General features: G+C 43.9%; 1 protein-coding gene across 8 annotated transcripts in view; it reads left to right on the top strand.

Moving 5' to 3' along the window:
- Nucleotides 1-27,062, top strand: part of JAKMIP1 (janus kinase and microtubule interacting protein 1) — an 81,855-nt gene that overhangs the window by 6,113 nt on the left and 48,680 nt on the right. For 7 of the 8 annotated variants that reach the window (XM_072126107.1, XM_072126110.1, XM_072126109.1 and 4 more), the window contains exons 2-3: nucleotides 22,050-22,342; nucleotides 25,709-26,203. In XM_072126107.1, the coding sequence (XP_071982208.1) occupies nucleotides 22,214-22,342; nucleotides 25,709-26,203 (624 nt within the window). In that variant the 5' untranslated portion in view covers nucleotides 22,050-22,213. Of the gene's footprint in view, nucleotides 1-20,321; nucleotides 20,355-22,049; nucleotides 22,343-25,708; nucleotides 26,204-27,062 lie in introns of all 8 variants that reach the window. The other variant, XM_072126105.1, reaches the window with a different exon arrangement.

Here is a 27,062-nt window from a genome sequence, read left to right as displayed (position 1 = left end):
TGCAAATAAACTCCAGAGCAGGCATAGTCAAGGGCTTACCTAAACATTTGAGGGTGCGGTCACACGTTCCGCTAGCATTGTGTTCATAACATGACACTAGCGCACAGGGGGTGGGCCTCGGCTCGGTGTGCTAGCGTCGTGTTATGAACCTGCCTGAGGCCGGCTGCGCAGACAAAGCGCTACGTGTGGCGCCGGCCTGAGGGTGATGCCACACATGCCGTTTTTAGTTAAAAAACGCATCCGTTTTTGTCCATTTTGAATTGCACGAATTCGGAAAACCAGACAAAAACGGATGCGTTTTCAAAAAACGGATGCGGTTTTTAAAAACTGATGCGTTTTTTTTAACGCATGAGTTTTTTAACGGACTGCTCAAAAACTGCCCAAAAACGTGTTCAAAACGCCATGTGTGGCATCACCCTGAGCCTTTTCTGCAACTTTTCAGACAGTCTCAAAAAATTAACAGACTGGCCTTATCTATCAACCTTCAAGATGTATATGTCCGGCGGCACATGCGGCGTTTTTAAGCAGTCCGTTTTTGACCCGTTTTAATTAAGATAATTGGTAAAACCTGTCAAAAACGCATGTGTTTTTTAACGGACTACTTAAAAACGGCTCAAAAACAGGTTCAAAACGCCACGTGTGCCGCCGGCCTATCAGGCGAGGCCAAAGCCTTAGGGTGAAGACACACATGGCGTTTTTGGGCCGTTTTTGGGCCGTTTTTACTAAGTGCGTTTTCAGATCGTAAAAAACGCATGCGGTAATAAACGCATCCGTTTTTAAAAACGCATGCGTTTTTGTCCGGTTTTCCGAATTTGCGCGATTAAAAACACATGCGTTTTTTACGATCTGAAAACGCACTTAGTAAAGATGGCCCAAAAACGGCCCAAAAACACCATGTGGGTCTTCACCCTAAGGGCGGTTTCACATGTTGCGCTTTGGTTGCGTTTTCATTGCGTTTTAAAACGCATTACAACAGCTGAGATGAGGTGATTTGCCTAATTACATTACTGTTAAGGTTTCCGTTTACAAAACGCACTGTAAACGCGATGTTTAGACTTAGGCTGGCAGCACACGTGGCATTTTGAACCCGTTTTTGGGCCGTTTTTAAGCAGTCCGTTTAAAAACACATGCGTTTTTTGAAAACACATCTGTTTTTGACCAGTTTTAATTAAGATAATTGGTAAAACCTGTAAAAACCGGATGCGTTTTCCATGCGTTTTTAACGGACTTCTTAAAATGGCCTAAAAACGTGTTCAAAACGCCAGTTGTGCTACCGGCCTTAGGCCGCGGTTACACATTCTGCTGTGGACACAACGCTAATGCACAGGGGGTGGGTCTAGGCCCAATTGCATACGTGTTTCCAGAGAAACGCATGCGATGGGGTTATCGATCATATGCGTTTCCCTGGAAACACCAAGGCCCGTCCCCTTTGCGCTAACGTTATGAATGCAATGCTAGCGGAATGTGTGACTGCGTGCGGCCTTATGATAGATGTCCCCCTTGGTGTGAATGAATCCGTAGAACGATAGTAATTTATGTTACGGTGAATCCCACTACCAGTTCTACAACTCGCCACCTCATAAATCACTATTAAAGATTTCAAGCATTTCAGTAAAAACGCTTATGTTATCCGGCCAAGCCCCTCCCCACAGCTGTAGAATTGCGTTTAGAGTCTATAGCTGCAAATATGACATTTCCAAAATTTGTTTAGCACAATATTGAGTGACCACTAGTTTGAGCAGCGTATACTTTGAAAGATGGCAGTGCCAGATCTCCAAAAGTAGAGAGTGGGGGGGGGACGGGTGTTATTTCCAGAATCAGGGCCCCAACCATTCTTAACCCCTTAATGACCGCCCTATCGGGTTTTTACGGCGGTCATTAAGGGTACTTCTTCTGATGCGACGCCTTTCTACGGCGGCGCATCAGAAGAAGTTTTCGGGACACCGGGTCAGTATAGTGCCGGTGTCGGGCTGTGATATCACAGCCCAGACCCGGCACTAACACCCGGGATCGGAAAAACTCCGATCCCGGGTGTTTAACCCCTTGCACGCCGCGGTCAAGCATGACCGCGGCGTGCAAGTGTGTCCCCCGTGGATCGGACCCCCCCGGTGTGCTTACCGGGGGATCCGATCCCTCCTGCCGCTGCCCCGGGTTCCGACGAGTGACCCGAGGCTGTCGGCTCCTCTTCTCACCGGGTCCTGCCTTCCTGGCAGGACCCGGCTGTAAGTAACTGAGCATGCGCAGTTACTTTCACTATACACTGCAATACAAGTGTATTGCAGTGTAAAGGCTTGAATAAGCGATCGGATGATCGCTTATTCAAGCCAAGAAGTAGAAAATGTAAAAAAGTAAAAAAAAAAAAATTAAATCTTTTTATAATATAATTAAATAAATAAATAAAATAAAAGTCCCATAATCTCCCCAGTAACACATAAAATGCAAATAAAGTATATAAAACACAAAACACGTACATATTTGGTATCACCGCGTCCGTATTAATCTGTACAATAAATCTAAATCAATATTGAACCCGCTCGGTGAACTACGTAAAAAAAAAACTCGAAAAACTTCCCATAATATACAATTTTTCATCAAACACCATCACAAAAAATGTTCTAAAAAGTGATCAAAAAAAGTTACGGTACCTAATATGATACGACTGAAAAGAACAACTGTTTTCGCAAAAAATAAGCCCTCAACCAGATCTGACAACAGAAAAATACAGAAGTTATGGCCCTGAAAAGTTGTCAATAGTAAAAACAATGCGATTTTCTCCAATATTGGTTTTGCTCAGGAAAATTGAGCAAAATAAGAAAAACTATATAAATGAGGTATCACCGCAATCGTAGTGAACCAGAGAATAAAGATAAAATATTATTTTTACGTTACGGTGAGCGGGGGGGGGGGGGGGGTGAATGCTCACAATCCAAAATAAAAATTGATGATTTTGTTTGTGTCCCCCTTGAAATAGTTAATAAAATCTCATGAATAAGCTTTAGACTCCCAAAATAAATTATTTATACATTGTATCTCATCCCATAAAAAATAAGCACTCATATGATCGCATTACCAAAAAAAATAAAAATTTATAGGTCGTACAATGTGACAATACAAATCTGCTGTGGACGGCGCCTCCATTCATTCTATGCTCGGCCGTGCGCCCGTACAGCAGTTTACCACCACATATGGGGTATCAGTACACTCGGGAGGAATTGGGCATCAAGCGTTGCAGTGCGTTTCATCATTTAATTTATTCTGAAAATGTCAGTTTTGGCCTAAATGAATGTATTTCCAAAAAAATTCCATAGTTTCTAAATCGCAGGTCCATATTTTTTAACCCATGTGAAACACTTAAAGGGTTAATGGACTTAATAGAAGTTGTTTTACATACGTTGAGGGGTGAAGTTTCTATAGTGGGGTAATTTATGAGGTTTTACTATTATTTAGGCCTCTCAAAGTCACTTGGAAGCCGAGTTGTCCCTCAAAATGTGAGTTATGGCAATTTTCATGAAAATAAGAAAAATCGCACCTAAAGTTCTGCACCTCATAACATCCTAGAAAAATGACCGGAAGCATAAAATATCATCCCAACATAAAGCAGATATTCTGTAAATGTTAATTATCAAACTTTTTGGGTAGTTTTACTTCCTGTCTGGAAACCAGAACATTTCAAACTTGGAAAATGAAGAATTTTTACAAACTTTTGCCAAATTTTCACTTTTTTTCAGAACGAAACGCAAAACTTATCACTTAAATTTTATAACTAACATGAAGTACAATGTGTCACGAGAAAACATTCTCAAAATCACCAGGATATGTTAAAGCGTTCCGAAGTTATAACCAATTATCGTGAGACATGTCAGATTTGAAAAATCGAGTCTGGTCATTGAGCTGAAAACTAGTGTCGGTGATAAGGGGTTAAAAACAGGTCCAAACGGCACCAAAATGAGTGTTCCCCAGTGTTATTTGTGAGGGGGGGGGGTGTTTGGAAATGAAACCCGAATCAGCCGTTGCTTTCCGTGTTTAGTGTTCGCAGTGTGACATGATCATTTTGTGACTGATCGCAGCAACACCAAATTTATTTCTTTTAAGTCTTAACTTTTCATTATTAAAGGTTTATATTGGAAAATCCTCCCAACTCTACGTCTGATGGGCTCTGCAGAATGCAGTGTGAGAGCACTGGAGCGTACAGTAACTAGCCGCAGTGGTAGATGTTTACATGAGGCCTACAGGAGGCTGGTGGCCATAGGTTGCTAGGTTACCGAGGAGTAAAGATGGAGGGAAGAACATGAACAAAGCTTAAGTAGGATATTACAAGTGTAAGCCGGCGATAGAAGGCTGCGGAGGGATGAGAAAATACCAGAAAGAACTGCGGCCTATGAGTCCTTCATCTCTGCGTTTTATTTAGTCTCATGGAAAGGAGATATCTGCTGCGGATCTGCAGCAGAATATGAACATGGGTTCTTGTGGATTTAGCCTCCCGCAGAAAATTTTCTGCTGCTTTATTTTCTTCACATTAAAGATCCGTATCAAAAGCTGTGTGGGAAATCCACATGAGGCGCAGATTTTCTCAGTGGAGTTCATTTTGGTTTTAATAGGGTTAAAAAACATGGCCTCTTTCTTCCATAAACAGCAGAGTATTTCAGCTGGCCTGTATAGAAATGAATGGAGCTTAGTCGCAATACCACACACTACCCATGGGCAGGGGTAACGCTGTTTTTGGAAGAAAGCAATCAAGTTTTTCAAACCCAGGATACCCCATTTAAAATTCTGTGTTAAAGGACACCTGTCATCAGGTCTCTGCCACTAGTCCTGTCACCTCTTCCTGTTGGAGCAGATCACAAGGATCCCATCCCAGCCTTTATCTAGTTATTTCATACATTATTCATTATAAAATCATCTATTCTTTATCATATAAATGAGGCTGGTCACATGGTCAGAGGCAGTGATGTCACCCCTGTTACCCCTCCCCTCTCCTCCCCCTGCTCATGTCTGTGTGTAATGTATAGTAAAGCATGGCTAGTGTGTGTGCTGCATCTGCTGACATGCTGCATCCTCCTAATATACAGGTGAGAGACACAGACATCAGCTACACATGAATCTGACATGTTCTGCTGTAACATGGCTGCCTGGAGCTGCTGTATCTCTCCTATACACACACAGGCTGCAGGGGGCGTGGCCACCAGCACCAGGAAGCACATCATTATACAGCGTCACATCATTATACAGGCTGTCAGTCATGCACTGGGGGTGTGGCTGTGCCTCCCACTCATGAATAGAGTGGACAGCTTGAATATGCTAATGCTTCATTGGACATTTCACAGGTCATTTGCATACAGCTTTAGGACCTCATTGCTTAGGTTTACAGGCATGTAGAGGGACAATGAAGGGATAGAGGAAATGCTCTCTAATGGCAGTTTATGAAAATATATTTAGTTTAGGGGGGTTATTTTGCATGACGGGTTCTCTTTAAATCTGCTGCAGATTAAAAAAATCTTCACTGAATTAGAATTGTTGTACAGAAATTTTTTTTTCCCTGCATTCAGCAAACATTGCATAGTCACAGGTTAAGGCTATATTCACATGATGTATGCCCGCCGTACCGTAGTATGGCGGGCATACATTGGTGCTGCGGAGAGGAGCAGCGTACCCCACGCAGCTCTCCATAGGAATATACAGAGCATGGCGCCATATTACGCAGAAAGATAGGACATGTGCGGCACCGTACCGCTCCTGGACAGGGCCATGAGGCCATAACAGTGTATGGGGGACGTATATACGCAATCTGAAATGGGTAGGGCTCAGCCCAATCGCATGTGTTTTAGTAGTTTCCTTGCAAAATACCAGTAGCTTGTTACTGATCGCATGCATTTTTGTTGAAACACATATGCGTTTGGTCTCTGCTGCTCCCCATTCTGTGTGGATTGCGTTATGACATTGCGCATCGTTGAAGTGAAGGGCCATTGTTAGCAGGCCCATATTGTACACCTCTCATTGTACAGGTACCATCACTTTGCCACTGTGTTTCACAGAAAACCGACTGAAGCTTTCTCTCACTTCTCCCTGCCTGATTGATTGGTCCCTTATTATACACAAATAGGATGAAATCTAAGTAAATAGGGTGAAATTGTGCCAAAAACACCATGTGACTCCACTCTCAGGGGAGAAAGATATTGGGGCAGATTTATCAAGTGTCTGAAAGTCAGAATATTTCTAGTTGTCCACGGCAACCAATCACAGCTCAGCTTTCATTTTACCAGTGCTCACGAATATTTTAAAGGGGAGCTGTGATTGGTTGCCATGGGCAACTGGAAATATTCTGACTTTCAGACACTTGATAAATCTGACCCATTGTCTTAAATAAGCTCCTATCTTTCCGTACTTCTAGCCTCAGCCCTGACTCTGGCGGTGATATGGATCCTGCATCTCTGATAATATGGGACTGCGACTGGTGACACAGACCCTGCATCTCTGATAATGTGGGACTGCGACTGGTGACACAGACCCTGCATCTCTGATAATATGGGACTGCGGCTGGTGACACAGACCCTGCATCTCTGATAATATGGGACTGCGACTGGTGACACAGACCCTGCATCTCTGATAATATGGGACTGCGACTAGTGACACAGACCCTGCATCTCTGATAATATGTGACTGCGGCTGGTGACACAGACCCTGCATCTCTGATAATATGTGACTGCGGCTGGTGACACAGACCCCGAATCTCTGATAATATGGGACTGCAGCTGGTGACACAGACCCTGCATCTCTGATAATATGGGACTGCGGCTGGTGACACGGACCCTGCATCTCTGATAATATGTGACTGCGGCTGGTGACACAGACCCTGCATCTCTGATAATATGTGACTGCGGCTGGTGACACAGACCCTGCATCTCTGATAATATGTGACTGCGGCTGGTGACACAGACCCTGCATCTCTGATAATATGTGACTGCGGCTGGTGACACAGACCCTGCATCTCTGATAATATGTGACTGCGGCTGGTGACACAGACCCTGCATCTCTGATAATATGGGACTGCGGCTGGTGACACAGACCCTGCATCTCTGATAATATGTGACTGCGGCTGGTGACACAGACCCTGCATCTCTGATAATATGTGACTGCGGCTGGTGACACAGACCCTGCATCTCTGATAATATGTGACTGCGGCTGGTGACACAGACCCTGCATCTCTGATAATATGTGACTGCGGCTGGTGACACAGACCCTGCATCTCTGATAATATGTGACTGCGGCTGGTGACACAGACCCTGCATCTCTGATAATATGTGACTGCGGCTGGTGACACAGACCCTGCATCTCTGATAATATGTGACTGCGGCTGGTGACACAGACCCTGCATCTCTGATAATATGTGACTGCGGCTGGTGACACAGACCCTGCATCTCTGATAATATGTGACTGCGGCTGGTGACACAGACCCTGCATCTCTGATAATATGTGACTGGCTGGTGACACAGACCCTGCATCTCTGATAATATGTGACTGTGGCTGGTGACACAGACCCTGCATCTCTCATAATGTGACCTAGGCTCTTATTCCTTGTACTTCATTCATCATGTCCCATTCAATCATTTTCTTTTTTTTCCTTTGCATGGTTAATGGGCACTCTACTTCTGTGGTGTTATGGTTGTTAAAGGGGTTTACCCATGATAGAAAATTATCAAATTTCAATCCCCCCAGTGATGTTAACACAATAAAGATAATTTTTAACCCTTTACAGTACAATTTTACTCAGTTTTATTGCTGTTTTAGCTCCTAGCACTCCAGAGACTCCAGAATGTGGGCGGGAACTCTCTAAGCAGACACTTCATGATTCCTCTGTGCTACGAGATGCTGTGTGCTGACAATGTGCTTAGATTATCAGGGTACAAGGTTTATATACACTTTCATTTACCTTCTGAACATTGCACTGGTATCTGACACATAGAGAGAGATGAGAAATGATGATATCCATGAGATGCATATTACACACAATGACACTCTCTAGCTCTTGCTGCATGTCAGCTACACACACACACACTATCAGATTTGATGAGCCTCCCTCCTCCGATAAAGAACTTATCTGCCTGTAGCTTGTACATGCTGGCAGAAAGTCAGTGTCTGTGTCAGTTGCCGCTGCAGATAGAGAATATCTCAGCTCCACAGCGTCAGACAGAAAAGCAAAATGGCTGCCAACCCTAAAGTCAGAAGATCCAGGGTCTGAAATTGTGTACAGCAGGACTGATGGAGACAGGTTGGACTTGTATCTGTGAAATGCTGTATTTTTGTTAAAAACAGTGAATTAGAGAAGGTGTTATCCTGAGTACATTTAAGAAACTTGTCTTCATGGGAATACCCCTTTAATTAAGTTATTATTTGGTCACATGATACATGGAGTTTTTTTGACATGATAAATTATTTATATTATTATATTTTTTTTTGCTATTGCATGGAGAGATGCAACATGTAGTGTAGAGAGTTTGTATATTGCGCTGATTCTTTGCATATGGCAAGTACGGCAGCCATGAGATGTTGTAGGGTAGAAACGTGTCTGACAAGACGAGCAGGTTACTGCAGGTTACATTATGCAAAGTGCAGGATTCTGCTGGGTTTGATAACACATGCACCATTTTTGACACAAATGATAGATCCCTACAATTCGGAATCCTCAATTTGCAAACAGCGTTTTCTCTTTAACCCTTTCACTTATATGGGGCTTACAGAGATCATTGTCCTCAAAGCCTCATCCTTTCCTTAATACTTGATGATCACCATTTTAGTTAACACCTGTAAGTCCTAGTTGTCTTGTTCCCAGCACAAATCCCATTCCTAGTATTGTCACAATCAATAACACCAGTGACGGGCACACCCAGCTACTTGGAAAGGGTTAATCATAAGGGCACAACAGCTATGCCAGTTTTTAGTACACCTCCGTGTACCTGCTAATATGGAGATGTCAGGTGATAATTACAGTCAGGTTATAAATCATGACTCATTAGCATATATAGATAATTACATGCTAATGAATTTCAATAATGCACATCATTACACAGTACACTGTATGCCTATGTGTTCACAAGCATGGGGGAATGAATGGAGGAGCAGGTCCAGCATGCTCCCTGCCGCTCCATTCACTGCCTATGCACCTTAGTCGATAACATTTACATTTTTGGGACAACCCCTGTACGTCAGGTTTTTAATGATTTTTCTTTTTTAGCTTTTCTCCATTATGTAAACTGTTACTATTCTAAGAACATAAAAGCCCTTTTCCTACCAGTGATTGTATCTTGTTTAACTTCATTTGGTCATTACTGAATTATTCCACCAAATCTCCTTTAATCCTTTGCCAACCACCATATTTAGGATGAAAGGGCTAAGATTAGTAAAATAGCCATAATAATCCTGGTCACAATGAATACATTCAGGAGCGCCCTCTGTAATAGCTTAATTGATGTCATCTTTTTATTAAATCGCTTACGAGACCTCATATCGGGTATAACAAGTGTACAGACCTCTGGCAAAAGACGGGGGGAGGGGGGGGGCAAATTATCTTCCATTTATGGAAGGTTTGGGGATCCTAAAGACTGTGCTATGTTCACTGTAACTTTTCCAGGCGTCCTCACACTTATAGATCCAGGGTTATAGCTTGTACAAGGGCACTGGGTGGAGCAGCCACACACTGCTGTGTTCTTAGCTCTCTGCATTGAGCTGCTCCAGCCTCTCTCGTATGCCCTGAATAAAGCAGTAGCAGGCTTCTGGTTAGAAACCTGAGCAGTCACTTGCAGCAGAGGAGAAAGGGTTTGAAGCAACACATGCATTGTGAGGCTGCTCCACCCAGTTCTCTTGTGGAATCTAAATTGATGAAATATAAATCTACTACAATTAAAGAGAACCCGTCATGCAAAATAACCCCCCTAAACTAAATATATTTTCATAAACTGCCATTAGAGAGCATTGCCTCTATCCCTTCATTGTCCCTCTACATGCCTGTAAACCTAAGCAATGAGGTCCTAAAGCTGTATGCAAATGACCTGTGAAATGTCCAATGAAGCATTAGCATATTCAAGCTGTCCACTCTATTCATGAGTGGGAGGCACAGCCACACCCCCAGTGCTTGACTGACAGCCTGTATAATGATGTGCTTCCTGGTGCTGGTGGCCACGCCCCCTGCAGCCTGTGTGTGCATGTGTGTGTGTGTGTGTATAGGAGAGATACAACAGCTCCAGGCAGCCATGTTACAGCAGAACATGTCAGATTCATGTGTAGCTGGTGTCTGTGTCTCTCACCTGTGTATTAGGAGGATGCAGCATGTCAGCAGATGCAGCACACACACTAGCCATGCTTTACTATACATTACACACAGACATGAGCAGGGGGAGGAGAGGGGAGGGGGAACAGGGGTGACATCACTGCCTCTGACCATGTGACCAGCCTCATTTACATGATAAAGAATAGATGATTTTACAATGAATAATGTATGAAATAACTAGATAAAGGCTGGGATGGGATCCTTGTGAGCTGCTCCAACAGGTAGTAGTGACAGGACTAGTGACACAGACCTGATGACAGGTGTCCTTTAAGAACCAAAATTGGCTTCCTAATATATGCACTATATTTCACCCCCCCCCCCTTCCCCTCTACCTGAAGCTTTTTGATCAGGTGTCATATCAATAGGATATAGCTACCGACATGTATAGAGATAATTGTATGTAGTATCTCCAGGCTTGGGATGACTTTGCTGTGTTTTATTGCTCCATTGAGTTGCGGATGGATTTAGTGTGCATTTTAGATACGCTGGTTGGCAGCACGGCTCCATTTAGGTCAGCGCCTCAGTACTCTGTTGGCATCCTGCTGTCTGTTTTGGCAAGAGTCACTTGAGGCCCAAAATGGGACAAGAATTAATTTTGCTTTCCGTAATCCTTGTTGCCTCCTGGGTGAACAGTAGCTGCAAATCGAGCAGTAAAATCCCTTTACAGTATTCATTAAAGGGCAAGTTACCTGGACATCAGGAGTCCGAATGGGTACTGAGGAATGACCAACGTCCACCTCTGCCCGATGCCGATTAATACGTGTCATTTTTTGTGCTCCTCTTAGGGTTATCCTCCAAATTCTTTGTACCCCAAATTAGCGATCATTACTAATAGCCCTATACTAGATCAAAGCCTTTGCATGGCCATGATAAAGTCATCGGAAGTTTCGTCGTAGCACAACGCGTCACAACAGCTTTTTAAGAAGGTGTAAAGGTATTGTCTGGAGGTTCAAAAACATGGCTGCTTTCTTCCAAAAAAAAACAGCGCCACACCGGACCATGGGTTGTGCTGGTATTGCAACTCAGCTTCTTGGCCATTTTTTTTCCAAAAACTAAAATGCTGAGTTGCAGTACCGGCACAACCCATGGTCAGGCGTGGCACTGTTTTTGGAAGAGAGCAGCCATGTTTTTTGAACCTCCCTACAAGCCCTTGAAAGCCTAAAAATTGGCACCAGAATTGTGGTAGAAAGCTGAGGCACAGTATTTTTTTGTGATTTTTGCACGTGGATTAACCTAAAATGGCCATGTGACCATGTGTGACCGACTCTCACAGATTATGCATTATTAACACAGGCATTTTCCGGTTTGCCGGATCTATCAAGAGACACCGTCCTCTAAGTAGATCCAGATGCAATCTCCACCAGGACGGGTCGGTTTCGGATGGGTCTGACCTGGTGGAGAATTCTGCTATAGTCTCCAACGGTTTTCCAGCGAGGACTATAATAAATAAGACGGGTCAGGGTGTTCACTCCATCGTGGTCCCAACCCTTGCCTAGCTCTCCGTTCTGTCACGCCCAAACTGGTGTGCAAGCCTAAAAAATGGTGGCGATGGGGCTTATTACATAGCATAGTAAATGCCTCCCTTAGTATATCTGCAGAAGGCATAATATAGAGCAGGAGGAGCTCAGCGGATTTTATATAGTGTTATATAGCAGGAGGAGCTGAGCATTCTGATTTAGTGGGGGATGAGTCTGGATAACTACTAGTCATTTCCATGCTTAGAAGTCAAGGAGACTTTCCATCAGTGACTTGCAGCCATCATATAGGACTGTGCATACAATAGGAGATGTCCTTCATAATAGGACTTTCCCCCTAAACAAGCGATGGCGAACCTTTTAGATACAGAGTGCCCAAACTACAACCAAAACCCACTATTATGTCGCAGAGTGCCAACATGACAATATGAGCAGTAACCTATTGATCTCAGCTGTATCACAAGTTTAAATCGTATTGGCGTCCTGAGGACATCAATACAATAGAAAGCAAGAGACATTTGGATTGTAGCTTTCCTCCAGGGTTCACTGAAGAGGAAGAATCAGGGGACCAAAAGCAGGAGTTCCAAAGATAATCCATCTCTGCCCACACCTTCTCGCTCCTTCTGTAGTCCTGGCAACCAAGTAAGCCACTTTAAAATAGCACAGAGCGTGGCTCGTCCTGGGCTGTCTTGGACTGCAGGAGGAAGCCTAGAGTCTTATCTGGTAAATTCTGTGCTGGGTGCCCACAGAAAGGGTTCAGAGTGCCACCTCTGGCACCCGTGCCATAGGTTCGCCACCACTGTCCTAGACTTTTAAAGAGAGCAGAGGTTGGAATGCCATTCTGTACTGAATCTTTTCCCACAAAACTTGCAATTTGCTCAGCTCCTCCTGCTCTATAACATGCTGCCTGCAGATAGGACACTATATACAATGTCCTACGCTCCTCCTGCTCTATAACATACTGCCTGCAGATAGGATATTATGTACAATGTGCTAAGTTCCTCCAGTTCTATAACATGCTGCCTGCAGATAGGACACTATATACAATCTGTTCAGCTCCTTCTGCTCTATAACATGCTGCCTGCAGATAGGACACTATATACAATCTGTTCAGCTCCTTCTGCTCTATAACATGCTGCCTGCAGATAGGACCCTGTGTACAATGTGCTCAGCTCCTCCTGCTCTGTAACATGCTGCCTGCAGATCTTAGTATGGCAGGATATGTCCTCTTCATCGGTATTCTTACAAGCTCTGATGAGAGGCAGAGTTGTCTTTCCTGTTGCTGTCTTTGCACAGATTGATAGTTATAGTCACAGTGAGGCAGCGTGCTGCATAAGTAGCAGCGGCCTCTATCGCCCAGCTTGTCTTTTGCATTCTTAATTATGCCGATGGTGGGGGAACATAAATAATTCATAATAAAAGCGCTTGTTCCAGGAAAAGGTTTGTGTGCAGGGCGAAAAGCTTCTCAAAGTAGGGCAGACGTGGAGCCGCGCAAGTGTCCACAGCGGCTAACTGCATACACACCTATGGGAGCAGCGGCGAGTCCTTACACTACACACACCCAATGATGTAGCAGAGCCCAGCTTGTCAGTAGGCGGCTGCAATTGTAACGTGATCCTTTACATTACGTGCATTCTCATAGAAAACCACTAAATATATATATATAATTTTTTTGCTAAACTGTAAGCATCATTTTGTAAGAATTTGGGAGACTTCTTATTTTGCATTCCTTCCTTTATCATTACCATTTGCTTGAAAATATGCAAAAAAAAAAGCCTTCATATTTTATTTATATGCAAATCAGTTTCTTGGTGCTCCGTGGGCGAGGCCACCAGGTCAGTTTTACAAGGGGAGCAAGCCATTGTCAATCAGTCTGCATGGGGGTGGGGGTGCCTATGTGTTGATACCGGATGGGAGAGGGTGCATAAGACCTCATGACCACACCCATGGTGCATCGGAGCGCTTATTTGCATCTCCGTGTAAATAAAGGAAATCTACCACCAGGATGAAGTATTGTAAACCAAGCACACTGACATACTGGTGTGTGTCCCACTCTTTTAGCTTCTTCTGCCTTGTTTGTTAAAAAAAAAAAATATTTTAGAATTATGCAAATGAGCCTTAGGGTCTCCGGGCTCTATAAGTGTTAATGGATCCCCTAAAGCTAATTTGCATAACTTTTAACCCCTTAAGGACCCCATTTTGTAGCTTAAAGGGGTTCTCTGGAGGTGGAAAAACATGGCTGCAGTCTTCCAAAAACAGCGCCTCACCTGACCATGGGTAGTGTGTGGTATTGCAACTAAGCTCCATTCATTTCTATACAGCTAAGCCGCAGTACTGGCAGTAACCATGGTCGGGTGTGGTGCTGTTTTTGGAAGACTGCAGCCATGTTTTTCCACCTCCTGAGAACCCCTTTAAGGCTCAGCCCGATTTTTTTTTTTTTTTTTTTTTTTTGGATTCAGTTTTGAATGAAATTTTACATATTTGGCATCAAAAATCCCCTATGTATCAACTCATTTTCAAATCTTCAGCCCTCAAACTATCAGAAACAGCTTTTAGGAAGATTGTTAACCCCTTAGCCGGTTATGCGTTCAATTAGCCCTAAAATTTGCACATTTTAGTTTCCTCATTGGCCCAAATGGTCAAATTGGTCAAATTTTCATGTGACGGCATTTTTTTTTTCTTGCGGGATGAGCTGCTTTTGGCAGTGTTGCCATTTTGGGGTTGGTATCCCCTATTGTTGAAAATTTAGGAACTTTTTTTTGAGGGCAGGAGTAGAAAAGCATCAATTCTGTTCACCGTTTAGCCTAATAATCATTTTATCTTTTTTTTACGGGTCGATACGATTACGGGGATACCATATATGAATATTTTTTTCTTACGTTTTACTAAATTTGTCAAATAAAACCCTAATGTGGGGAAAAATCTATCATTTTTGCATTGCCGTCTTACAAGTGGCATAACATTGTTAATTTTTTGACTACAGAGCTAGTTGATGACTTGTTTTTTTGCGGGACATGTTGTACCTTGCAACAGTATCATTCTGGAGTACATATGTTTTTTTGATCACTTTTTATAGCATTTTTTGTGGGATTGAATAGCTAAAAATCATAATTTTTGCAGGGTTGATAACAGTTATCATCTGATTGCTTGTTCATGATAATACTCTGCAATACTCATGTGTTTCAGGGTATTAGCAGTCTCAGCCTATACACTTGCATAGGCTGGCACTGTGCCAGTAAGCTGACGTCCAGATCGGACCCCAGCACTTCCATAGCAACGATCGGCGTTTTCGGGGGGGGGGGGCATCGTGGGGGAAAGACACCCCCCCCCCCCAGAGGCATGTTAGATGCCGCAGTCGCGCTGACCGCGGCATTTAATGGGTTAAGCACCTGCGATCAGAGGCCACTCCGATCGCGGGTGCTACACTGGGGTGCCGGCTATTAGTCACAGCCAGCACCCAGTGTTTTCCGATGCCGGTTCGGCTCAGATCTTGAGCTGAACCGGCATTGGCTCTGCGTCCGATATATCGCTGAGCGGGAAGGGGTTAAAGCTTTTTTTTTTCCTTGAAAACAAGGGCATAAGAAGCTAAAAGAAGAGCAGATCCTGCCAGAGGGGGCGCACACCAGTATGTCAGTGTGCTAGGTTTACAATCCTTTATCCTGATGATAGATGTCTTTTAAGATGTCTTTGCACAGAAGCTACTGGGCCATGGACTGTACATTTTGTTTTAACCAGGAACCTTTCTAATGGAAAATTTGATTTCCTTAACCAATTAACTACTATTGCCAACCTGGCAGGTAGCTTCAGGTTGCCAATACCAATTTGGCGGGAAATATCTTCCCACCAAAATTCTGAACTAATGACCCTGGGATAATCCATGGGGATCCCTCCTCATAGTCCGGGCTCCATTCATGTAGTTTAGTGCGGAATAATAACTTTTGTGGGCCCCTTATACCAGTGGAGGGTTGTGGTATGACCACATACATCAGACTTTAGCATATTATTATATGGCATGCACACCGAGGGGGACATTTTTGATATGCCATCACTTGTGCCCCCGGTTATAATAAAGTCCCCACCCCTCCTGTGCCGGGGTGTAAATGGGAAAATAATTGCAATGCTCGGCATTTTAGAAAGTAATGGCTTTTATCCCAAAAACTGTGTACAAGTCCTCATTAATCTACCCCTAGGAATGGCAGGACCCTTAGAAGGGATCCACATGGCAAAGTGAAAGTTTACATGAGTTAAAGAGTTAATCTTTTGGAGGGAAAACGTCTCTCCAGAAGTTGTGGTCAATTTTTGGTCAGGGTGCGTTCAAGCGCGGCAGTAAAGCGCGTGTTTTCAAACGCATTAGAGCCAATGAGAAGAAGAGATTTGCCTGATGACATAGCTGTTAACAAAACCCATGTGTTAACTAAATGTCAACATGTGTCAACATGCTTTGTTAATGCATGGATTTTTGTAAACACGATGGGGCAGATTTATCAAGCTGTCTGAAAGTCAGAATATTTCTAGTTGCCCATGGAAACCAATCAAAGCACCCCTCTACAATATTCATGAGCACTGGTAAAATGAAAGCTGATTGGTGGCCATGGGCAACTACAAATAGTTTGACTTTCAGACAGCTTGATAAATCTGCCCCAATGGTACCAGCTACGTAATCCGGCACATCTCCTCTTCTCAGTTGTTCTGAGGCGTTTGAAAACACATGCGTTACGGCCACGTTTGAACACACCCTCAGGATGGCGACCGTTTTGACTGGACTGCTTAGGCCGCGGTCACAAGTTCCACAAGTGTTGATTTCATAACGCGACGCTAGCACACAGGGGGCTCAGCCTGGTCGCACATGTGTTTCCAGGGAAACTCATGCGATCGGGTTATCAATCACATGCGCCCCCCCCCCCTGTGCGCTAGCGTCGCTTTCACACAATACGTTGTTGCGGTTTTTTTATGCGCTTTTGACCCATTCTAAAGGCTTCAGCCTTGTTCACAGGCTGAGGATACATTCCATTCTAGCAGATGCAGTGTAAACGCATGTGATCAAGGCTGAAGCCATTCGAATGCATCAAAAACGCATCAAAAACCGCAACGCAAAGTGTGAAAGGTCGCTCATGAACGCAACGCTAGCGGAACGTGTGACCGCGGCCATCGTTATCCTGTCATCAACTGAGCTGGGATTCCTTCTTCCATGACAACAGCTGAATTTTGGTTTTGGTCATTAGTGTAGTTATCCAGGGGTTTACCTCAGGATGGGGTCGCACAGTGTGTTTTTAGCCGCATTGTGAACGCTTGTGTTTTTGCATGTGATTGACTGGTTTGAATCCGTTTTTCTTCATTTTCACCGCTGCTTACACTTCCAGAAATTAAGAAAAACGGACACAAACAAGCAAAACGCATGGTGACATGCAAAAACGCACTGTGTGAACGCACCCTTACATCTGCCCAGCGTTCTGTTTCCTAATGGTTTTCCTAATGATGCAGAAGAAGTGGTCTCCGAGGGCTCAGTGCTGTCCTTACAACACCCATCCCTCGGGGGGCGTTATTGTCAAGCAAGGGCCTATGTCAGTGATGGCGAACCTTTTAGACACTGAGTGCCCAAACTACAACCCAAACCTACTTTTATGTTGCAAAGTGCCAAGATGACATTTTAAGCAGTAACCTATTGATCCCAACTGTATCATAAGTCTTGGCGTTTGGATTGTAGCTTCCTTCCAGGGTTCCCTGAAGAGGAAGAATCAGGAGCTCCAACCATAATCCATCTCTGTCCACACCTTCTCGCTTCTTGTGTAGTCCTGGCAGCCAAGAAGGTGTTGCCAAGAATAGTTTTGGACCGCAGGAGGAAACCTTGAGTCATGTCCACCACTGGCCTAGGTTTTTTTATTTTTTGTCGCATCCACATTATTAGTTAGAAGGGGGATGTCTCTTTACAGTGTCAGTGGATAGTTTTCTATGGGATCAAATCGGGTTTATGATCATGATGATAACTCTGGCTCAAAGATCCAGGCACCGTGATTGCAGTAATCTTCTTATATTTGTTTTCCTTGAGCTCCTTCCTTCTAAAATCAACTATTAATATGCTATTGAGCCTGAACGGCTCTGAGGTCATTACCAGCGCCTCTCCGTGCTGTAGCTTCACAGGCTATTACACTGTCTCCCCTCCCTCTTCTCCCTCTCTAGTCTCTGTCTGATGTAGTCTCACACAGGGGGAGGGGGGGTGCTCCTGTGACCTGGTGACCAGAAAACCCCACGACTGATTAAAACAGTTTTTATAACTCTATTTTTCAAAATTGTGGCGTACAGGGTTATAATAAAGAAACTTTTGAGAAGGATTCTTCAGGAGCTTGTAAGTTGGATGGGTGTAACATGAGTAAAAGTGGTGATGCCCTTTAAGTAATGGGGCCTGTATACAGGGGATATGTTTGGATGGTTAGTTTACCCTGTGTAGTGCACAGCAGTGTTATATATGTACTTGCTTGTGTTATTTAAGAGGAAATGTGGTGGTGAGCTGCATAGGAAGTGCTGATTGTAGACAGAAAACCAACAAGACGAGGCTGTGGGGCTACTCCGACACAGCAGGGAACATCAACAGTGGCATCTGTACTAAAAATCAAATTTTTTTTATCAATGGTATATGAATCGTATCGGTGCTTTGTGAATGATTTATACAACTTTTTATGTGTTTCTACTAATAACCTGGTGTAGAATATCTGCTTTATGGAATTTCCGATATTGACACTGGGTTTTTTGCAGTAAATAATCAGCATTGTAGATGCTGCGTTGAAAAAAAATTAGTTTTCTAAAAGGGGTTGTCCAGAGGTTAAAAAACATGTCTGCTTTCTTCCAAATACAGCGCCACACATGACCATGGTTTGTGCTGATATTGCAGCTCCTCTCTATACAGCTGAGTAAGAATACCATCACAAACCCTGGTCTGGTGAGACAATGGGGCTCATTTACTAAGGGTCTGCGGAACACACAAACGTGGGATATTTCGACGATTACCATTTTGTGCCGCATTTAAAAGGAGATTATGGCGCACGCGGTCAGATTTTGGCGCATCGGCGCCGGCTTTCATGAGAAAGAAAGGTGCGGGCCGTCGGACAATCTGACAGATTCAGACTGAGCGCGGGATTTAACATTTAAATTGTGTAGCAAGACAATGCACTTACATGCACCGGGCAGAAGAAAGTGAACTCCGGCGGACCTGATCGGGGAAGCGACACATGCAGGATATCGGCCGCACAATCTTGGTGAATCGCGCCGGAATTCATCTTTGTCGGACCGTCCGGATCGGGGATCGTGACAGGACCGGGTAAGTAAATGTGCCCCATTGTATTTCCGAAGAAGGCAGCCATGTTTTCCAACCTCTCGACAACACCTTTTAATTGACCTTTGTTCTCCAGAGGGCACTGCATTTGTCCATATATGACTATGATGGTCTTGACACAGATGGGTCACAGTGATAGCCCCATATTGGTTACCCCTTTTTAAAGTGTGTCGGTGTGTGATTGTATGATATATAAGGTGTATCTCGTTGTTAGCTGCAGGACTGTGAAAATGTATTTATAATTCAGGATTGTAGCTGGACTTGGAGCTCTGAGCTGGTCTCACATTGCTGTGTTTCTTTGATATCTGCATGCTAACCGCTCCTCAGCCTAATATCGAAAGAGAAGCCTGCTACTTCATAGCATAGAGAAGGGACTGTTCTGTGCTCAAAGTAAGATATCTCGCACACTAGTGTGGCACCTTACTTAAAGTCCAGCTGCATTCCTGGAATACAAATGCTTTTTTTCATAGTCCTGCAGCTACAAGCTTCTAGGCACAGTTTTAAACGCCCTTTGATTAGTCTATTCTAAGCACTGCTTTATTTCATAGGAGGTAGGGACCAGACTTCCTACATCACTTAGTGCTCACTCATGGCTCTACCACTGTACTCTGTGCTTTACATAGTGCCTTGAATTGTAACTTCCTCCAGAAGTTGTAGGAACATTATAGATCCATTGGGGGTCATTTACTAAGGGCCCGATTCGCCTTTTCCCGACGTGTTACCCGAATATTTCCGATTTGCGCGGATTTCCCCGGAATTGCCCCGGGATTTTGGTGCACGCAATCGAATTGTGGCACATCAGCGCTGGCATGCACGCAACGGAAATCGGGGGCGTGGCCGAACGAAAACACGACAGATTCGGAAAAACCGCCGCATTTTAAAAAAATGCTTGCACTTCACTCAGCCCGGCTCGGTGAACTCCAGCGCGCGTTCCAATGCTTTTCAGCGCAGCAGCGCCACCTGGTGGACGGCGGAGGAACTACCTTAATAAATCCCAGCCGGACCCGAATCCAGCGCAGAGAACGCGCCGCTGGATCGCGAATAGACCGGGTAAGTAAATCTGCCCCATTATCTCTTCTAGATGTGATGCATTTAATGGACTACAAATTCGGCTTTATGCAGTACACCTATTTTTCTGGGCACATCCCCTAGTTTGTGAGTATTTTCCTCCCTCATATAGGTCTGCTGTGTCTTACAGCTTCAGGATGTCCCTGTACACCTCCACCACAAGGTAAGCCCAGCTGGGGGTAGATAGTGGGTTAGGAAGGACAGAGGGCTTGAAAATTGGGTAAAGAATTTTTCCCATTCCCATATAAATGCAACTTACTGTTATGGGGTCTCTAATGAGAAGAGGCTTTTAAATCCTTTATCTTTGGGCTAGTATATTCCTGTTAATTTTACAATTGTTAGTTTGAATGTCTTTACAATCAGTCATAACTGAAAGGAAGGATGTGAATCTCCGTGTTTCTGCCACAGGTTTTCTATGTAAACTTAGTTTTCATCAGAAAAGTACATAATTGTGTAAAGAACATTGGTAATCCCCAGGGTTCTGCTTGACGGGCAATGTATATAGATAGTCTAATATATACGTCACCCATCTATAGAGAGCCGGATGCAGAAAAACACCAGGGGTAGACGAATTTATATTTTTACTTTTTTTTTTTTTTTTACATCTTTTAATCGGGAGCAGTATAATATTTTTTTTATGCTGTTTTTAGTAAAAGGAAATCTACCATCAAAATCATGATAAACCAGGGAGATTACTCATAGATCCAGGCACAATGACTGTGGTAATCTTTTAATATTTGTTATCCATGGCCTCCTTCTTTCTGAAATCAATGTTTAAAATTATGCTAATGTGCCAGAAGTGCTCTGGGGGTCTTACCATAGCCCCTCCGTGCTGTAGCTTCACAGGCTCACTGTGCATGAGCAATTCACCCTCCTCCCACCGTGTGCTGAAACTTTCTCTGCTGCAGTGAGATCACAGCAGGAGAAGGAGGGGGAAGTGCTGAGCGGGTAGGGATCCCAGATAACCACCCCTGTACTACTTCAGGCTCATTAGCATAACTATAAAAGTTGATTTTAACAAAAATAAGAAGATTACCACAGTCACAGTGCCTGGATCTACGAGTAAGTGGATTTTGATGGTAGATTTCCTTTAATTGTGTTGTGTAGAGGTTGAAAAACATGGCTGCTTTCTTCCAAAACCAACCCTGATCATGGTTTGTATCGGGATTGCAACCCGGCTGCATAGAGATGAATGGAACGGATGTAAGATAGCGGTACAAACCATGCTCAAGTGTGGCACTGTTTTTGGAAGAAGGCGGCCATGTTTTTGACTTTGAGTGTTAAAGACACCTGTCACCTGTCACTACTACCTGTTGGAGCAGCTCACAAGGATCCCATCCCAGCCTTTATCTAGTCGATTTATACATTAATAATTATACAATCATATTGTCTTTATTATGTAAATGAGACTGGTCACATGGTCAGAGGCAGTGATGTCACCCCTGTTACCCCTCCCCTCTCCTCCCCCTGCTCATGTCTGTGTGTAATGTATAGTAAAGCATGGCTAGTGTGTGTGCTGCATCTGCTGACATGCTGCATCCTCCTTATACACATGTGTGTGACACAGACATCAGCTACACAAGTACCTGACATGTTCTGCTATAACATGGCTGCCTGGAGCTGTTGTATCTCTCCTATACATACTATACTTAATGAATCCCGGCCGGACCCGAATCCACCGCAGAGAACGCGCCGCTGGATCGCGAATGGACCGGGTAAGTAAATCTGCCCCAATGTTTTAATTGCCGTCATCAAAACAATAGTGTTTTTTTATTAAAGAAATAATTGTGCATTCCCTATAAAACCTAAATGCTTAGCAGTGGATAAATCTCATCCGTGTCTTTTGTCTCTTCAGCAGGTGAACGGAGAGGAGGAGGAGGATGGCTAAGAGTCGCACATACAGGTTTTGCGAATTGAAAAATAGTTGAATTTTTTTTTTCCCCTCCATTAATGCCAAAGAAAACTCAGTAGGAATATAAATAATTGCTTGTATGTTGTGTGGACACGAGTGACTGGAAAAAAATGTCAAAGAAAACCAGAGCCAAAGGAGACAAGTGCGACGTGGAAATGGAGGCGTTTCAGACCGCCAACGAGGAACTGCGGACAAAGCTCACACAAATCCAAATAGAATTTCAACAGGAAAAACACAAGGTAAAATACGCCCCGCTCTTCCATGCTTTTCATATCCGCTCATCCGTATCCTTATCCACATGGTCGATCTATATTCTCTCTGTTTGTTGGGACTGTATAGCCTAGGATAGACCTACGGAGCTTCTAGAAAAAACTTTATGGAAAAAATCCTCCCTCAAAAACCCTATTCACTGGCATTAAAGGCAAAGTTGATAAAGATTTAGATGCACTAAAATCCTAACAATGTCATGCCCAATAAACACTCCAGCAAAAAAAAAAAAAAAATTATTAATTTCGATCCCTACAACTGTTGCCCTGTCTTTGGGTAAAGTTTGAGAGGCCGGGCACATTCACCTGGCCGTCTGCGGGGACGTACATGCGGCTGCAAATTTGCGGCCGCATGTACGTCCCCATAGACGGCAATAGCGGCGCAGATACGGTGCCACACGTGTGGCACCGATCCGGGCCGCACACCGCAAAAAGATAGAGCATGCTCTATCTTTTGGTGTGTGTGTGCGCCCGTGCGCCGTTATTCTCTATGGGGGGAGGAGGGGTCACCTCCTCCTCCTCTCCAGCACACGGCGGTATGCCCGCACGACGGGCATACCGCGTGTGAATGGACCCTTTCCCGGTAAAACTCTCTGATCAAAACAGCTTTGTTAGATTTCTTTTTCTCAGTACTTGCGGTAATCTGTTCTCAATCCCATGATGCCTCAGCACAGTACTATTTCTGCTGGCTGGGAGGAGAGTGTGATAATTCTTTGTTTTTTCATCCATCTCAAAATCTAAAAAAAACACTAAAGATACATTCATTGTCATCTTCATTCATCACTGTGATAGGAGTTGTGCTCCCCCCTGTGCAGAACCAGTGTGGTACTGTCCAGGATATGCAGCCTAGTGCCTTAGATGGCAACCTCCTTGGTAAAAGGCATGTAATTCTTAGGGGTCCCCATAAGACCATATGACTCAACTGAAGAGAAAGGATCCTGGGGATACCCAAAATTGGATAGCAGTACCTTATATTGGGGGATAGGGAGGTAATGAAACAATTATTTCATTACAAAAGAAAGTTACAAAAGTGACCCAATGTATTGTGTGTTTTATTATTTTCATGCTATGGTGACCATTGTGGGAGGTAAAATAAACCATCTGAAATTTTGCAGTCTGTGACATTGAATCTGACTTTAGGGAACAATATGTAATATATACCCAAGACAAAATATACCGCATTGCTTATTGATATTTTGGGTTTCATTTATCTTATTTAACTTACTTAAAAAAAATGTGCTTCACTGACATCATATTAGCTGAATTAATTCATCTACTTTAACTGCTGGGATTTCCTGCTAAGGGAAAGGGGAAAGAGCAGCTTCATTTAGTGTCTAGCTACAGAGCTGTCCACGCGGCAGGGGAAACTTCACATTTTGACTAGGCCAAAGGAAGAGTCCTACATGCAGGTAGATTTTTGCTTATTTCTTTAAAATTAGTTATTAAAATATCTATATTCTTGAATTTTACCAACTCTTTCCGCTTTCTCCACATTTTCTCTGTGTGATTTATCACAGAGACCTACATAGAGAATTGGTAAGACAAAGGAGTCTTCTATAGGAAATTGGATAACTGAATCTATTTTGGGAAAAGATGATAAATACATGTACGTTTTTCCTTTGGGTTATTTGGGAAAAGTAGAAAGCGAACGTCTGGCTTTTTTTTCTTCCTCTAATAAATGGTAGGAGTAAGCAGACGTGTGCCCCAGGCTTAGTCCTCCTTTCATATATTAAGGATTTCTGAAGAACAGAATTGAGATTAACTCCTTATAGGAAAATATTAGGATTCTACAATTGTCACATGGAAATAATTGCAGAGCAGCAGAAGACATTTGGGTCTAGTGATTTGGGTTGAGTGTCTTCCTAAATGATTGACACAATTCCATTTAAACTGGATACAAAGAGACTGGAATTAAACAATTGTATAGGACCGCCCTCTGGACTCTCACCTGAAGAAGTCAGACACCTCTCGGGCCTGTTGATCTTCGAAAAACAAAAAGATCAGACATGTTGAAATTCAAAATACCCCTCCCTTTTCTGCCATTGGGGTGGAAGTTGGGCCCTTCCTTACAGCTGACGTACAGCTTAGGAACCAATAAGACTCATTACTGCCCTAATTAGTTATCACTCGCTTTACTAGAGTTTAGAACTACAGGTTTTCTCAATTTGGCCACAGATCCATTACCTCATACTGTGATTTGATGTAATTGATGGTAGTCAGTAGGGCAGGGGGTTTAAACTGGTTTTTATATTATTACTGAAAGAAAAGAAGTTTTTTCCGCTTTCTCACTATAGAATTCTGTCTGCTGCAAGAAGCCATAGCCATTTGTAATCCCTTAATAACAGAATAGGGCATAATAAGTTGATTGGTGAGCAGGGTCGGACTGGTGGTTATAGGGCTCTCCTCATATTGTGGCCCCCTTAATTTCCCCTTCATATTATGGCCCCCTTCTCATTTTTCCCTCTCATCTCCCCCTCTCACATTGTGGCCTCATTATCTCTCTTTCCCCCTCTCAGATTGCGGCCTCATTATCTCTCCTCCCCCCTCTCACATTGTGGCCTCCCTATCCTCCCCCTCATATTGTGGGCCTCCATCATGTTGTAGACCCCCTCTCTCCTCCTGTCCTTGTTTCAGCTGAAAGTAAATAAATAAACCCCACATACTCTCCTTTCCCTGTTCCCCAGCCGCTCTCCTCTGCCTGCTGTCTGTGTGCAGTGATGCATCATACATCATGACATCATCACATTGCGTCTACCAGCCTCTCCATGCAGCTAAAGTAGCAGAACACTGATGATGCAGAGAGCTCATGGATTTCTGCACCGTCATCTTATTCGACTCTCTCTGTGTCGGCACAGCGAGGAGGGGGGGGGGGGGGTACGGCGGAGTTAATGACTGAGGCAGAGCCAGTGACTAAAATGCGAGGGGCCCAGTGGTGGTTTCATCAATAGGTCAGTCCGACACTGTTGGTGAGGGTTCAACTACGGGGACCTCCAGTAATCACAAGAATGGGACCTTCATCGGTCGCCAGAACAGATTCTCACTCCAACTAATTCAATTGTAAGGGCTCTCCTGTGTAATCTGGAGCTGCAGGACCCATGCTTGACCTGCTCCTACACCTGTGAGAATGGGATCCCTGTTCTCCAGATTGCTGGGGATCCTGTTCTCGTGATCATGGGGAGGTCCCGTGAGTCAGACTGATTGTTATCTTATTACTTAAATATTTGGTACAACTCTTTTATGAATGGAGGTAGAGAGAGAGGTGTGTCTTGACCTATGTGACATTTATATCACCAGGACTTATACTTGTATAAATATTCTGTATATTTTGTGTATTCTTAGGTGACAAAACTTCGAGAAAAGCTTCAAGATGCCAAACAGGAAAGGGAGCAGGAACAGCACCGTCATACGGTCTATGTAACGGAGCTGAAGGCCAAGCTCCACGAGGAGAAGATGAAGGAGCTTCAGTCCGTCCGGGAGGCGCTGATCCGCCAGCATGAACTCGATGTAGCCCGTGTGGTTAAAATCAAAGACGGTGAAATCCAGCGTTTACAGTCCACGGTCAACGTCTTACGGGACGGAGCGGCAGACAAAGTCAAGACGGCTTTATTGAACGAAGCCAGGGAGGAAGCCAAGAGGTCGTTCGATAGCGAACGGATCAAATTACAGCAGGAGATTCTAGAACTGAAAACCGGCAAAAGACAACTGGAGGAAACGCTAAACAATGTCATGCAAGCGGATAAGACGAAGGCGTCCGATCTGCGGATAGCGTATCAGACGCACCAGGACGAAATTACCCGGATAAAACGGGAATCTGAGCGGGATATCCGCCGGCTGGTGAGTTGTGGAGAATATCACAGTAATGTTTGGTCATTAGGCACCCGTTGTCCTCGATGGGTCTAAATCTGGTAGAAGATAACCTGAACCTCTGGGTTATCTCGGTTCAGTTCTGTAGAACCACTAGAGGTCCAGATTGCAAAATAAATACAGATGCCAAAACGCAGAGTGATGCCAAGCAAGTCCCCTCTGTTTCCTCCAGTTTTTTTTTTTATTCTGCAGTATTAAAATTTTAGAGTTTTGTGGCTGAATGGTGAAGCCATCTGGTATCTTCTGTCCTACGTGGCAACTGGAAAATTACAGTGTAAAGCTGTTTATGCGATTTGGGCCTTTACATCTGTTGTTTTCAGTGTACGCACCGCACAAAACAGTCATTTTATACTAAAATCTGCTTATTCAGAAGGAAGAACTTTATGTAACCCTCAGCGTTTTATGTCTCTTCTGTACTGGCGGGTGCGTCTGTAAGTGACCTCAGGATTGGGATTGTACTACATAAGGTGTAAAGAGCTTGTCAAGGATCAATTTAAAGGTTTTCTTTTTCTGCCTAAGAAGCTTTTCCCTCTGCATCAACGTCTTTCAGGTATTCAATGTAGATGTGGGACAGTACCTTAAATCTGGTAAGCGATGTAATAACAAGGTAAGATCATCAGGTTCTCCATGTGTCACTGGCTCTGCGATGTTCACGTGGATCCCATGTTTCCACTTGCGGTATGCAGCGGGCGGCTGTGTGAGTTACTATTTCCTCCAGATGGAAACTCGATCGCAGCCCTTTTGGTTCCACTTTACTCCGTAGTGGTCCGTATAGGAAAGAAAGGGATACGGAAAAAATAGTGCAGCAGAGCTTCTATTTAGTGAAGAA

Source organism: Engystomops pustulosus, chromosome 1 (genome assembly GCF_040894005.1).
Source record: "Engystomops pustulosus chromosome 1, aEngPut4.maternal, whole genome shotgun sequence".
Lineage (NCBI taxonomy): Eukaryota > Metazoa > Chordata > Amphibia > Anura > Leptodactylidae > Engystomops > Engystomops pustulosus.
Note: the sequence above shows the minus strand (reverse complement) of the source record. Positions and strands in the feature narration are given on the sequence as shown.